General features: G+C 40.2%; 2 protein-coding genes across 2 annotated transcripts; one reads left to right on the forward strand and one right to left on the reverse strand.

Moving 5' to 3' along the window:
* Positions 1-1,004: 1,004 nt before the first annotated feature.
* On the reverse strand, positions 1,005-15,461 carry LOC306646161 (olfactory receptor 7D4-like). Its single transcript, XM_079114614.1, has 2 exons — positions 14,983-15,461; positions 1,005-1,912 (listed from the first exon to the last, which is right to left on the reverse strand). Exons 1-2 carry the CDS (start codon positions 15,154-15,156, stop codon positions 1,214-1,216), a joined length of 873 nt encoding a protein of 290 aa, XP_078970740.1. The 5' UTR covers positions 15,157-15,461; the 3' UTR covers positions 1,005-1,213.
* LOC306646092 (serine/threonine-protein phosphatase 2B catalytic subunit gamma isoform-like) lies at positions 7,529-9,564 on the forward strand. Its single transcript, XM_079114558.1, has one exon. It carries the CDS (start codon positions 7,713-7,715, stop codon positions 9,243-9,245), a length of 1,533 nt encoding a protein of 510 aa, XP_078970684.1. The 5' UTR covers positions 7,529-7,712; the 3' UTR covers positions 9,246-9,564.
* Positions 15,462-16,662: the final 1,201 nt, after the last annotated feature.

The following is a 16,662-nucleotide window of genomic DNA, read 5'->3' on the forward strand; positions in this document are numbered from 1 at the left end:
AGATGGTGTCTTCTTACTGTGCCCTTACATGGTGGAAAAGGCAAGACAATTCCCTTGGGGACTCTTTTATAAGAGCATCATGAGGGCACCACTCATACTATAATAACTTCCTAATAGTTCAGCTTTCTAATACCATCACATTGGTGATAAGGCTTCATCATATGAATTGGTAGGTGGATAAATCTTAAGACCACAGCAGACCATTTCAATTAATATCTACTAGCAAGACAGTAATTATCTCTCAAATGGAAAAATTTTAGGACTAAAATTCCAGTGGTCATTATGGGTTAATAATCACAAGCTTTTGCTGTAATTTATAATCTGAGCTCCACTCGGGGCTTTCGTACAGATTCTGTGCATACCAGTAGTCCAGATTTCTTACATGACACTAATTAGTAGTCTTTTTTTTTTTCCTTTTGGGGATTGAACCTAGGGATGTTCTAACACTAAGCTACATCCCCAATCCTTTTTCATTTTTTATTGAGAGACAGGGTTTCACTAAGTTTTCCAGGCAGGCCTCAAGCTTGCAACTCTCCTGCCTCAGCCTCCTGAGTAGCTGGGATTACAAGTATGCACCACCATGCCCAGAATAGTAATCTCTTTTTGTTCACTGGGTATTATATGCCTGAACATGGACTTAAGCACTAAAAGGGTAAGAATTTTTTTCACTGCTATACCCTTAGCACCTAGAATATTCTGGTACACTAAATATTGTCAAATGAATCAATTTGATAAGAACTAACAATCTTTGGTAAAAATGAACTATTTAATGTTCAATCCAAGAGTTTCTGAGTTGATTCTTGAATGGCTGTATAGACCGACAGGAATGCAAACATCAAGCTGAGATGCGGTGATGTAAAAGGAGGGAGGTGGGGAATGCAGCTGAGGGCAACTCAGTGATCACCATGAAAGTCTCAAAGTATTCAGGGAAATCTTGATCAAAGACACAGAAACAGAGTGGGCGAGGAGCAAAATCCTATATGATTTAGAGGCAGAATTTCTTTTTTTTATTTTTTACAGACTGCCTTTTGATTCATTGTACACAAATGGGGTACAACTTTTCATTTCAATGGTTGTGCATGATGTAGATTCACACCATTCCTGTAATCATACATGTACACAGGGTGATGATGTCTCATTCTACCATTTTTCATACCCGCCCTCACTCTGCTGGTACTTTTGCCAGCTCAAAAGCCCAAGACCAGTGTTCCCATCACTGCACATAGAATGTTCTGCCAAGAAGTTTCTTCAGGGCACTCTTAATGTCTGTGTTCCTCAAGCTGTAGATGAAGGGGTTCAGCATGGGGGTGACCACAGTATATATTACTGAGGTCACCATGCCCTTCCAGGAAGATGATGATGCATCAGAACTGAGGTACACACCAAGACCTGTCCCATAGAATAAAGAAACCACAGAGAGATGAGACCCACAAGTAGAAAAAGCTTTATATTTTCCATATGTTGATGGGATTCTCAGGATAGAAGAGACAATCCGGGTATAGGAGAAGAGGATCCCTGAAAAGGGAACAAAACCAAGAAGGCCAGTCACTATGTAGAGTACTATGTGATTGACCAGTGTGTCTGAACAGGCTAGTGTGAGGGCCTGAGCAAGTTCACAGTAAAAGTGTTGAATTTCCCAACTGGTACAGAAGGACAGACGCAGCATCAACAGACTCTGGATCAGAGAATATGACAGGCTGATAAACCAGGATGTAACAACCAGCAGGCCACACAGATGGGAGTTCATGATGACTGGATAGTGTAGGGGGTGACAGATGGCCACAAACCGGTCATAAGCCATCACAGTGAGAAGGAACGTATCCATGCCTCCAAAAACCATAAAAAAGTACATCTGGGTGATGCAGCCTGCATAGCTGATGGATTTGCTCTGTGTCTGGATGTTCACCAGCATCTTTGGGATGGTTGTAGAGATGAAACCAATGTCAGCAAAGGACAGGTTGAAGAGAAAGAAGTACATGGGTGTATGAAGATGGGAATCAGAGACAATGGCTAAGATGATGAACAAGTTCCCAAGCATGGTGACTATAAACATGGACAGGAACAATCCAAATAGCATCAGTTGATGCTCTGAGTCTTGGGAAAATCCCAGGAGTAAAAATTCTAAAGCGTTTGTTTGATTTCCTGGTCCCATGTTGTTGATACATCAGCTAAACAATTAAAGAGAAAGAACATGAAATAGACACCAGTCAGGCTCTACACTATCTTGCTTCTGTATTTCCTGAGGTAAAAAAATGGGCATGCTACCTTAATATTACAGAACTTATGAAACCTACATTTTGTCATTCATTATAGGCAACATTTCATGATATTAACCAATCCATGTCCATTGGCCTCTGGGATACTCACCCAGTTCCTTTATCTTAGAATCAATAACTACAGAGAGTTAGGAGGGATTTTAGATCTTAGGGTTAAAATGATCCACACTTGCTCCAACATATATGGGGCTCAGTGACCTAAAGAAAATTCTGAGTCATCTTTCTTGTATGTAGCAGGACTGGGACTCAGTGGAGGGTCATATGACTTTGTTTGAACAGTGAGAAAATTTGAGAGGAGGGGAAATATTTGAACAAAATAATGCAGGATGAGTAGGAGTTCACTTTCTGAGGGAAAGGAAGAAAGAAGAGGAGGTTAAGAGAAAGGAAGGGAGAGAGGGAAGGAGGGAGAAAGAGAAAATGTTTTCAACAAATAATAAACCATGTTGACACAAGCCTAGTACATAGTGTACTTGTGACCATCAACATTCTACAGAAACAAGTGCTTTCTGAATATTTGTCACATGATATTACATAGGTGATCTTCACCTATGTAATAATAAATGGTGACCATTTGGTCAAATGGTCAAGGGAAAACACAATTATCAAGGTTTAAACCATTGCAATGCCATGAAAAAAGACACAAAAAAGGTCACAAAGGGAAGTGGGGTTTTTTGGTTTGGTTTTTTCATTTTGGTTTCTGGAGTTTTGGAATGGGTAGTTGTTGTTATTGTTTGGGTTTTTTTATTGTTTTTGTTCTGTCTTGTTTTGTTTGCTTGTATCAGGGATCAAACACAGGGCCTCACACACGCTAACACTGAGCTACAACCCTGGCCCTTTTTATTTTTATTTTGAGACAAGTTCTCAATAAGTTGACCAGGCTGCCTCAAACTTGTGATTCTCCTGCCTCATAGTCTCCTCACCACTTCACAGCCTCACACCACCACACCCAGCACAGAGAGAATTTTTAGTGATACCTTCTTTGATGTTCATTAAATATTGGCAACAGAGGAAAATTGCACCAGAATATATATACAGGAGCCTGAAAGGAAGGGGGTCAGATACGGCACTCACATCTAAAGCAATGCTTAGAATAGCACTCTAAGTGCCCACTTACCTTCTTTCCCCTCCAGGTCTGAAGTTCCAGCACCTCCAGGCAGAGGAATGCTAGGCCCTATGTTCTGGAAAAGAATAAAATCATTAAATTATTTTTAGTGTTCTCTTTTGCCTCCTTTTAAATATAGTCATCTCTCAGTATCTGAAGGACATTCGTTCCAAGACCTCCATGCATACCAAAATCTAAGATGCTCAAGTCCCTTATAAAAATGGTATGGTATTCACATATTTAACATATGAGATCCCCTTGTAGTCTTTAAATTACTTCTAGATTACTTGTAAAATTACTTATAACATTCTGTATAAATAGTTGCTATACTGTATTGTTTAAAGAATGATGACCCAAAAAATATACACTTTCGGTACAGATGAAATTTTTTTCAAGCATATTCTATCTGTGATTGGTGGAATCCACAGATGCAGAACCCATGTACACCCAAATGTTGCATCCTATATCAATAATGGATTCACTCTGTTCCTGGATGTTCAACCATATTTTTGAAAATGCTATTCTATACTTCACCCAATGATAAGGCAGAAATACTGCCATTAGCTATCATCACTGCCAGTCTTCTAAGCTATAGCAGACCAAAGCAGAGAGTATCTCTGGAGTGATTTTTTTTAAACAGTCCACATCATAAGTAGTTGTTTAACTATGAGTGAGCAGCATTGTTCTGACACTTTAGGAACAGTGTGCAACCATTCAGTTTGGTTCTACTCAGTAGATAGCAAATCGTCAAGACTTATCTTTAAACTATGGAATTTCATAAAAGCTCACTTCATCACCAATAAGTGTGGCTTTCAAACTTTCAGGCATTCTGATGTATTTTATTGAAAGACTAGGAAAGAGCATGTAGGAAGTAACCAAGACTCTGGGGTGTTACTGGAGTGCACTGTGCTTGTTAATGTCATCAACAGCATTGGAGAAAAGGAAAATGATATTGTTTCCTACTACATCTATTGCAAGGACTCCTTACCTGGTAGTCAGCATCACTTTCAATTCCCCACACAGACTCCTAACCAATATTTCTAAAATGAAAAACTGGTCATTTCATTTTCATGCCTGAAATTTTTAGATGTCTTTCTGATGCTGTTCAGGATGATACCACAAAATACCTCAGTATCACAACTGGGTGTTAATAAACAACAGAAATTTATTTCTTCTCACTGTTCTGATGACTGGGAAGTTCACCATCAAAGCACTGATAAACTCAGTGTCTGAGGGGAACCCATTTTTTGGTTCATAGATGGTACCATCTTGGTGTATCCTTACATGGCAGAAGAGGGTGAAAGCTCCTTTGGGCCTATTCTATACGGACACTGATCCCATTCATGAAGCCTCACCCTCAAGACCTAATTAGCTCCCAAGAGGTCCCACTTCCTAACACTGTGGCTTTGAGGGTTAGGATTTCAACACATGAATTTCTTTCAGACTAGTTACTTTCTGAAAATATCTGGAATTCCTGATCTATCATGGATCTACTCTGACCCTACAGCCTCATTTCTCAGCACTTCTCAACTGCTACTCTAAATTCTGAACAAACTGAAAAGCTTCCCTTTGTCAAAATGGGACAGATTCTCTTATATAGCCACAATTTTCAAAAGCTCCTCCCTCTTAATTTCTTCCTGTATTTCTATACTTGGCAGAGTTCTCCCCTGTTTAAGCTATTCCCAATCCCATCCATCCTCAATTCCAACTGATTTCTTGACATAGAGGATAACTCATATTGTTTGGGGCTAAATTAATGAATAGATTAGCAAACAATTTTTTTCCATTGCTGTATCTCATCTAATATAACCTGGGTGTCTGTTACTCCAAAATCTTCAGCGGCCTTTACCCTCAAGAGAGTTAATATACAGAGATGTGATAAAAGGAATCAGTTTTTCAAAGGAGGAAAGGGAAAGAGAAGAGGAATATGTTTTCACTCATTAAATAACCAGGCCCTCATCCCAAGTTAGTACATCCCAACTCCCAAAAGTGTAACTCATCCTTTCTTGCCTTTCTACTTTCTCTTTCACCAGGAATCCTTTCCCATGGAAGCACCAGCAACTTCCTCTCCACAGGCTTTATCTGCGTCAACTACATACATGTCCCTGGGTTTCTCTCCTCTTTTACAATGAAAACAAAAGGTGGAAGTATAAATAGAGGAATCACACATTTATATGAGATTCACAAAGGATTAATTGTCCCAACAGTTGTTCTGGTGGGATTATAGAGAAGGAGAGTCATCATTTCCATTCCCCTCTTGGAAGTTCCTCAGTGTTTATATTTGTCCTTTCACTTGGCATGTGGTATACTGAATACTTTCCATCTCTGACTAAGGAAACCCCCTCTCTGTGTTCTCTCCTCAAACACCACTTTCCCAAAGACAGCAATAAAGGCAAATGGATGATGACATTCCCTCCTCTGTGTGGTTACAGGAGCTTCAGAACATAGAGAGGGAAAGAGCAGTACTGGGAAAATGCCCCGCCTCTCCTCCCCATTGCTAAGGCAAGCATTGCCCCATCCATGCAGACACCTATGAGAACATCCTGGTGTGATTTCAGTCTTCTACAAGAAATTAATGAGCACCAGATAGGAGAATACTCCAAAATATTCTTGTGACCTCTGCTGATTTGAGAAATGGTTAATGAGAGGGTTGACCTCTGAAGCTAGAATCTCCTTTCAGCTGTGTATTATATCCCCTGAGAAAAAGATAGGCAGTCTACAAACACTCAGGTTTTACAAAGAAAGTGCTTTGATGAAAACAAGTAGATTCTTCTCCCTGAAGTGTGTCTGCTAAGAACCATGGGTACAGGTGAAGTGGGAAAGAAAGACATGTCTGTCAGGAGAAACAGGGGTGTTCCCAAGCAAGGGACAGTGACAGCAGAATTCAGAAAGGCTTGTTTCTAGGCTAAGGAAGAATGGAGACTTTGGAGTTCTTGGGTCAGACAACAAGAGGAAAGGAGTAGAAAAGACCAAGACTTTACTATAAAGCACCTACAACTCCATCAATACCCTGAGGCATTCATTTGTAAAACTCAGACCAGTAACTACATCACTGAACTGTGTGGTCCACAGCAATTCTGTGATGTCAGAGTGCCCTGGAGGCCAACAAGGACTAGCCCTCCCCATAATCTCCTCAGCTGTCCACCCAAATCATACATAATCACAGTGAAACTTCACTGCACAAAGGCAACTTTAAGCAACTAGTCTAGTCATTCTACTTTCCAACCAAATATCTTTGAGAGTTCCCTCTCCATGAATATCATCTGTTTTCCCTCAACACTTACTAGTCTATGAAGGCTTGGCAGCATGAATCCACAACGGGACCAAATTCCTTGAACTGTTTTCTCTGATGAAGACAGAAGATTTGTCACTTAAAGAGCAGAGAGACAGAGCCAGGTATATGGTATAAAGCCTGGTTGATTTCTTCAGAAGGCATAAATGTCTTGAGCCTGGCACTTAAAGGCCTTGGTGACTATAAGCTGATGACTTACAAGTTGCACTCTGGGGGCTATATCCCCATTGAAGTTTATTAAACAAATTGATCAATGGTCTGTTCCTTCCTTGATCAGTTTGGCTCCTTAAGGGCAGGAATACACAGGAAGAAGTCTCTAACTCATCAATTCCTTATTCCAGAGAGACTAACTGTGGGTCCATGAGGATTCCTCTCTCCTGTGTTCCTCTCCTCTGGGAAGAGTCACTAGTCTTACTAGATTGCCTCTTGGTAACAAATGTCACTGTTTTCTGACTTAATGGTTTCCTAGTCAGGCAGATGATTGCGTAGCAAAGGGTCCCAGGATTCACTAGGGTAGGAATTCTTAAAAGTTGGCCTGTACCAGGATGACCATGAGGACTTGCTTAAATGCAAAAGTGCTGAGACCCGCTCACCACCAGTTTCTGTCTCAGTAGGTCTAACTTTGAATCTGATGATTTGCATCTTGGGCAAGTTTCAATTGTTATATTCCCCAAGACATTCTTTTGAGAAACACTGCCCCAGGATTTAGGTTTCTCAAAAGTATCTCCTGGGGCTTTGCTAATATATAACATCCCACTCTATCCAAGACTTACCTTGTCAATATCTTCAAGGAGGTCGCTCCGGTTGCCCCGCTCCGCCGCGGTCGCCGGCGCTCTAGCCGCGGGCGCCGCAGGAGGGAGCGGCCGGTGCGCCCGCAGCCTATCGGTGCAGCCGGAGGCCGGTCCTCCTGGTTGGGGCCGCCCTGGTCGGGCCGGGCGCGGCGGGCTGACGGCCCCGGGAGCGGAGAGCGCCTGAGAGGAAGGTGGCGAGGCGGAGGCGCACGTCCGGCCGTCTCCGGGAGCCGGGAGGAGGCCGGGGGACCATGTCCGGGAGGCACGCACAGTTCTCCACCACCGATCGCGTCATCAAAGCTGTTCCCTTTCCTCCAACCAAACGGCTTACTTTGAAGGAAGTGTTTGAGAATGGGAAACCTAAAGTTGATATTTTGAAAAACCATTTGGTAAAGGAAGGCCGAGTGGAAGAGGAAGTAGCCTTGAAGATAATTAACGATGGGGCCGCCATTCTGAGACAAGAGAATACCATGATAGAAGTGGATTCTCCAATCACTGTGTGTGGTGATGTTCATGGACAGTTCTTTGACCTGATGAAGTTGTTTGAAGTAGGGGGATCACCAAGTAACTCACGCTACCTCTTTCTGGGTGACTATGTGGACAGAGGCTATTTCAGTATAGAGTGTGTGCTGTATTTATGGAGTTTAAAGATTAACCATCCCAAAACATTGCTTCTGCTTCGAGGAAATCATGAATGCAGGCATCTTACAGAATATTTCACCTTCAAACAGGAATGTCGAATCAAATATTCAGAACAGGTGTATGATGCATGTATGGACACATTTGACTGTCTTCCTCTTGCAGCACTCTTAAACCAGCAGTTTCTCTGTGTACATGGAGGAATGTCACCTGAAATTACTTGTTTAGATGACATTAGAAAATTAGACAGGTTTATTGAACCTCCTGCCTTTGGGCCAGTGTGTGACCTGCTTTGGTCTGATCCCTCCGAGGATTATGGCAATGAAAAGACCTTGGAGCACTATACACACAACACTGTCCGAGGGTGCTCTTATTTTTTCAGTTATCCTGCAGTTTGTGAATTTTTACAGAACAACAATTTATTATCAATAATCAGAGCCCACGAAGCTCAAGATGCTGGGTATCAAATGTACAGGAAGAGCCAAACAACCGGCTTTCCATCACTTATTACAATTTTCTCTGCCCCCAATTACCTAGATGTCTATAACAATAAAGCTGCAGTGTTGAAATATGAAAACAATGTCATGAATATCAGGCAGTTTAACTGTTCTCCACATCCCTACTGGCTTCCAAACTTTATGGATGTTTTTACATGGTCTTTACCTTTTGTGGGGGAAAAAGTTACAGAGATGCTGGTGAACATCCTCAACATATGCTCCAAAGATGAATTGATTTCTGATGAAGAAGGAGGAGGTGCTACGGTTCGAAAAGAGATCATAAGGAATAAGATCAGAGCTATTGGAAAGATGGCCCGAGTCTTTTCAATTCTTCGGGAAGAGAGTGAGAGTGTGCTGACTCTCAAGGGCCTCACTCCCACAGGCACCCTCTCGCTGGGTGTCCTTTCAGGAGGAAAGCAGACCATTCAGACTGCCACAGTAGAAGCGGTAGAGGCCCGGGAAGCCATCAGTGGGTTTTCACTTCAGCACAAGATTCGAAGTTTTGAAGAAGCCCGAGGTCTGGACCGAATTAATGAGCGAATGCCACCCAGAAGAGATTGCACAAAACCTGATGGGTCAGTGAACTCAGTAACCCCTGCACACCCAAACTTCGCACACCAGAGCGGCCAAGGGAAGAAATCCCCGTGATGTCAGAGTCCTGTTGCTGCACAGGTGGACCCCAAACTCATGCACAAGTCTTATTTATTTATTATTGGAAAACAAAACAAAAACAATTCAAACAACTTAAACCTGGAGGTGCAATCATAATTCATCTGCATTTATTCTCTAAGAAAGGTGATGGTTTTATAAATTTTTTTAATTTATGTTAAACATATAAGAAGTACATCTGTTTTGTTTTCCCCTTTTTCCTCCCCAATTTTTAGGAACTAATTTGTTGTCAATACATATGTGAAGCCTTGTGCTATAAAGGGACCTTCCCCTAATAAAAGGGCCTTGGAAACCTCAAAAAAAAAAAAATCTTCAAGGAAAGATCTCAGAATCTACTTTTTAAATATTACAAGTGTTTTCTGCACTTTTTATTAATTATATTGTGGTAAAATATAAATAACAAAACGTGCCATTGTAACGAGTTTTCAGTGCACAGTTCAGTGGCACCGTGTGCATTCACATGCCATGCAGCAGCACCACTGTCCATTTCCCAGGCTTTTGATCTCCTAAATATAACTTCTATTTCTATCAAATAATAACTCACCCTACTCCTCCACCTCCAGCCCCTGGCAACTACTATGGCTCTTTCTGTGTCTATGACTTCCCTCTTCTGGGTTTCTCCATCCAAAAGATTAATACACAGAGGTGGTCTTTTTATTGCCTTAAGGACATTCATCATGTGATGGGTAATCAGGAAAAGAGCAAATTTCTCAAAAGAACAAATGGAATCTTTAGATATATGATGAGCATATATCATCTCTAATTTTCATATACAGTATTATCTAACCTCGGTTTTTGGGAGCAATATCAAATTGAAATTACAGAAGGAATCTACCCATCATGATTTCAATTTGGTATTACATTTTGAGGAATCTACGCATCAGGATTTCAACTTGATATTATATTTTTTGTTACTGACCCAGCATTCTAAATTTTCTCAATATTCAATCTCTCACTTCCCAACTAACCTCTAAACACATGCCATGTGGTCACCTGTTCTCCCAAAATTACTCTCTGCCATTTGCCCACACAAATATACAGCATCCTTTCTTGTATATCCATTTTAGTTAGGTATAGATTTGAGTTTTCCTCATGTCAGTTAATGACAAACTAATCTCTCTATTCTCAGAACACATATTTCTAAATCAAGAGGGCTGCATGGTTAGGGTTGTATATAACCTCTAATTATCAGAGAAATACAAATCAAAAGCAATACACCATAATTCTCATAAATTTCACTTTATCAACTATATAAATACTCATCATAGGTGAAGAACACATTTATTGAAGTCTTCAAGAACTATGAACATGAACACGTATAATGCAAGTGTATTCCAGAGTTACACGAGTCTTTCTAATTAAGCAGAAGTGAGAATTCACTGGACACTGGTTGACTTCAGGCACAGAATAGCTATGACTTAAACTGAATAATGGGTGGGGGGACTCAAGAGGTGGTCAAAGAGAAACCAGATAGATTCTTCTGACTACATGTAGAAAAATGAAACTGGACACTTATCTCACCCCATATACAAAAATCTCCTCAAAATGAACTAAAAGATTCAATCATAAAATCTGAAACTATAAAGCTACTAGAAGAAAACCAGAGAAGAAAAACTCCTTGACACTGGTCTTGGAAAACAGTTTTGTTTGTTTTTGGTACTGGGGATTGAACCCAGGGGCACTTAACCCCTAAGCCACATCCCAGCCCTTTTTATTTTTTATTTTGAGATGGGTCTTGCTAAATTGCTGAGTCTCACTATCTACCTGCCTCAGCCTCCAGAGTTGCTGGGATTACAGGTATGTGACACTGCACCCCATGGAAGACGTTTTTGGGGTATTAGCCTAAAGTACAAGCAAATGGGATTACATCTAACTAAAAACAATTTGCACAGCAAAGAAAATAATCAGTGAAGAGACAACCTACAAAATAGAAAATATTTCCAAACCATTTATCTGATAAGAAGATATAAAATACATAAGGAACACAACTCAATAGCAAAAATAAATAAATAACTCAATTAAAAATAGACAAAGGGCCTGAATAGACATTTCTCAAAAGAAGACACAAAATGGCAAACAGGTATGTGAAAAATATTCAACATCTCTAATTATCAAATAAATGCAAATCAAAACCACGAGATATCAGCTCACATCTTTTATGATGATTATTAACAAAAAGTCAAAATATAACAAATGTTGGCAGGATATGGAGAAGAAGAACCCTTGTACATGGCCAGTGGGAAAGTAAACTAGTATACCCATTATGGAGTTCCACATGGAGGTTCCTCAAAAAATAAATAGAGACATGTGATTTAGCAATTCCTTTTGAGTATATATCCCAAGAAATAAAATATTGCACTTTCATGCTAACTCCAATATTATTCACAATAGCCAACATATTGAAGCAACATGTCTGCTGACACATGAATGGATAAAGAAAGTGAGATACACACAATAGCCAAAGTGTGGAAGAACCCAAGTATCCACTGGCAGGTGAATCAATAAACAAAAGGTAGTGTATACATACAGGGGAATTTTATTTAGCCTTGAAAGTCTGGAAATTCTGACACATGCTACAATATAGGTGAACCTTGAAGACATTACAATGAGTAAAATTATCCAGTCACAAAAGGACAAATTTCGTATGACTCCACTCATGTGATATCCCTAAAGTAGTCAAATTCATAGAGACAGGAAATGGAGTGGTCATTGTCAGGGGCCTGGAGTAGGTAGAAATGGGTAATTATGTTGAATAGATACAGAATTTCATATGGGGAAGATGTAAAAAGTTTGGAGATAGTGGTGATGGTTGCACAACATTGTGAAAGAATTTAATGCCATTGAATTATGTACTTGAAATGGCTAAAATTTATTGTGTTGTATACCATAATTATAAATTAATAAGGCAACAATACCTTGGCAAATTCCAAGACTTTTTAATAATTCACTTACTTTTGTTTCAGAGTGGATCAGATACCAAAGTGTCTCATTGCAGTTCATTATAGCCAGTGAATCAGAACTCTAATTTACCCATTTTTAATGAGAAATATCTCTTCTCACTGGCTGGCATGACTTCTTCCTCCATAAATGGCATTCCCTTCTCTGATATCAAAGTTACTGATGAGTGAAGTTGGTAGATGACTAAGCTTAGTAACAAAAAGACAAATAAAAATAAAGTAGTTGTTGGTCAAGATCAGATAACAACCTCAGAAACTATGCATCAACATCCCTAAAAGCAAGATGAATACCCCTATCATAGATGCAGACCAAACATCAAAGACAGATTTTGCCAACAGAAGAGGTACAGAAGCAGGGTTTAAAAGTGAAGTCCTAGAAACACTGTTACTAATGAAAGAAAAGAGCTTCCATTTGCAAAGATAAGTTATACAATGATAAATGTAGGGCAAGGTAATGATATTTTATTAACCAGCAAAGATGACCAGATATATGTTGGAGGAGGAGAAGATAGGTGAATAAACAATATAAATATAAATAAATAATATAAATAATGCTTTAACATATTATTTACGTATATTAGAAATATTGGTTTAAAAAATCACATTTTCTGTTACTAAGTGGACCTTTTTAAACAATCTCCCCTCTTGTAGACTCAGATCACTTTAAGGTCTTCAGTATACCTATAATCCCAGCAGCTCAGGAGACTGAGGCAGGAGAATTGAGAGTTCAAAGCCAGTCTCAGCAACTCAGTGAGAGTGTAAGTAAAATAATAAAAAGGGCTGGGGGTGTTGCTCCGTGGTTAAGCACGCCTGGGCACAAAAAAAATTCCCAGTACCAAAAAAAATATATCTTCAGTACATTCTCACTAGTAGAAGACTCAAACACACTAATCATCTTTGAACTAATCATAGGGTTAGATCAATAGTTCTCAAACTTAATGGTACATTAGAACCAACCTGGATGACATGAAAATCTTCATGCTAAGGCCACACCACAGTCACCACAGACCTCAACATGAAGACACTACGTATTAGTGGTTTTTCTATTGCTGTAACAAAACACCTGAGCCGGGCACAGTGACACACACCTATAATCCCAATGACTCCAGAGGCTGAGGCAGGAGAATCACAAATTTGAGGCCACCCTCAGCAACTTAGTGAGACCTTGTCTCAAAACAAAAAATAAAAAATAACTGGGGATATAGGTCGGTAGTAAAGCACCCCTGGGTTCAGTCTCCAACATAAAAAAAAATTAATACCTGAGGCTGGGCACTTTATAAAGCAGAGGTTTATGTAGCTTAGTTATAGAGGCAGAAAGTTCAAATAGCATGACAACAGCTCTGTTGAGAGCTTCCCTTGACCATGTCATGTTTTAGCAGATGGCATCAGAAACACACAGAAAGGGAAAGATCACATGGTGAGCAGGATCCCAGAGCAGGGAAGGGTCAGCCTTGTTCTTTATAACAAACCACTCTCATGAGAACTAACTCATTCCTTGAGACCAGCATTAATCCCTTTCAAGAACACGCCCCAAAAACATATTTACTTTCTAGTGTTCCACTGCTCAAAGGTTCCACCACCTCCTACATCACTCTGGGGACCAAGCTACCAACACATGAAGCTTTGGGGCACTATATCCAAACCACAGCACCCAGGCTAAGGACCAGTTACATTTATCCTTACACATAACATGCCTAAATATATCTAAAAAGTATAAAAGTAGTATAGAAAAGAGACATGAATTCTGGAAAGGGATGAGGATTGAAATGACTTGTAAAAACATGTGTACATTTCTCCAAGATGCTTGAGTCATAGATGAAAATAAAAAAGGTGCTACAGATGTTACAGAATTCAGTTATGCAGTGACTCTAATGCAGACAGGATCCCACAATACTCCATCAATACCATTACAGATCTACCAAAAGAAGCAATGTTCAGATATGAGATACTGAGAAAATAGAAAAGTATGAGAGCTACAAAAACTATAGAAGCAGAGTTGGGGGTTCCACATGTTTGGTTTCACTGGCTTATCCAATACAAACACCAAAAGAGATGGCCAGGTGTCAACATCATGCTCTTCTTCTGAGAAACCCCTTTATGGACCTCTTGATGTCCCTGTTCCTCAGGCTGTATAAGAAGGGGTTGAGCAAAGGAATGACTATAGTGTACATCACTGAGGCCACTACACCCTTCCTGGGGGAATGTGAGACAGCTGAACTGAGGTATACCCCAAGACCTGTCCCATAAAATAAGCAAACTACTGACAGATGAGAGCCACAAGTGGAGAAAGCTTTGAATTTCCCACCTTTTGATGGGACTTTCAGAATGGAGGAAACAATTTGAGTGTAAGAGTAAAGGATCCCTGACACTGGAATACCACCAAAGATGGCACCAAATACATAGATGAATATGTTATAGGTGGGAATTTCAAAACATGCAAGGTTTAATAACTGAGAAGGGTCACAGAAGAAGTGAGGTATTTCCACATTCAAGAAGAAGGTCAGCTGTGACACCATCCAGCAGTGCACTTGAGAGTCCAAAATGCTGATGAAAAGAGACACCAAAACCAGCAAGCAACAAAGGTGAGGATTCATGATGACTGAGTAGTGCAGCGGGTGACAGATGGCCACAAACCGGTCATAGGCCATCACAGTCAGAAGCAGACTATCCAAACATCCAAAAAGAATAAGAATGGACATCTGTGTCAGGCAGCCTACATAGGAGATAACTCTGCGGTGAATCTGAATGTCCACAATCATCTTCGGGATGGTGGTGGAGGTAAAACAGATGTCAGTTAAGGACAGGTTGGAGAGGAAGAAGTACATGGGGGTGTGGAGGTGGGAGTCAGAGCTGACAGCCAGGATGATGAGCAGGTTCCCAAGTACTGTGACCAGGTACATGGACAGGAACAGTCCAAAGAGGATGGGCTGCATTTGTGAATCCTCTGAGAAGCCCAGAAGGAGGAATTCTGAGACAAGTGTTAAATTTTGTGGTTCCACATAGCTGAGACACTTTCTGGAAAAGAGAAAGGTTGGAATAAATGAAACAAGCAGACAGGCACTCAGTCTCGTGTCTAGTTTGGATTTGGATTTGACAGGTGGGGAGCATTCTATTTGAGGTCATATTTATCATAGCAAACCCATTCCCTCAGAACTTTTTACTCATTTGTTTCTTTGATATTTACTCATTTCTCTTTTTTTGAGGGGGTAACTTTTTGTTATTTTTATTGGTGCATTATAATTAGTCATAATTGTGGGATTCATTATATTTGTACATGCACACAACATAACCTAATCAATCTCTATCTACCCATTTCTGTTCATAACTTCTTTAGAGACACTGAGCTGAAATATGTTAGAGGAGCAAGTAGATTTAGAGTTAAATTCATGAACACAGTAAAATGTCATAATCCCTTTACTTGAAAGAAATTCAGAGATTGGTGGATCTGAAAATTTTTTACTACAGTCAGTCTTCTATACAAGATAGAGGATACTCTTGGTATTAATGTAAATTAATGAGAATACACACATGACCATACAATAGAAAGGCCTGCTTTTAAAGGTATTCAGAAAGGAGAATTTTGAGAACTCAGGAATAAAGAGAAGGAAAAACAATGTGTAGAACATGAGACTCCATCAGACTTTCAGAACAGTCAAAGTCCAACTCAGGACTAAGACAAGTCACATAGGTAGGCCAGTCTGGTTAGAAATATTTCATCCTCAAACTGTCTGGAGACTTCTCTTGTCCACCTGAGACTTCATCTTTATTACACCAAGAGGTCCCCTGGGAAATGTCCTTAGCATTATGAGAGAGTCCTTTGAAATGCAGTCATTAAACGTTTTAAGCAAAGAACAAACAAAAAGACAATCCACGACTTTCTGGAGGTGAACAACAGAACTGAGATGCCGGTCTATTTAAAGGTGATTTCTGCCAGAAAGACACTGATTACAGAAGCATGAAATGCCACAATGTGGATCACAGGCTACCAGGAAGTCAGATATATGGCGATAGCCAGAGTGTCTTTTGTCACAGTACAATGAAGGTGAAGGCCAACGGCTCACCTGCCAGCTAAGGTGAGAGGCCAATGCCTTGTTGTTCTATGCATTATTATAAAGCTCAGAGAGCAAAACTGCCCAAGATGCCCAATAGGATATTCAGCATCAAGATCATAGTACTGCTGGGCACAGTGGCACACACCTGTAATCCCAGTGACTCAGGAGACTGAGGCACAGGAGGATTGCAAGTTCAAAACCAGCCTCAGCAACTTAGCAAGGTCCTAAGCAACTTAGCAAGACCCTGTCTCAAAAAATAAAAAGGGTTGGGGATGTGGCTCTGTAGTTAAGCACTCCTGGGTACAATCCCTGGTACCAGGGAAAAAAGAATTATAGTACAGAAAACCCTACCAAGCTTATTTGATTAGTTGGGATGCCCAAAAATGC

The sequence above is a fragment of the Sciurus vulgaris genome (assembly GCF_902686455.1).
Source record: "Sciurus vulgaris genome assembly, chromosome: 16".
NCBI classification, from domain to species: domain Eukaryota; kingdom Metazoa; phylum Chordata; class Mammalia; order Rodentia; family Sciuridae; genus Sciurus; species Sciurus vulgaris.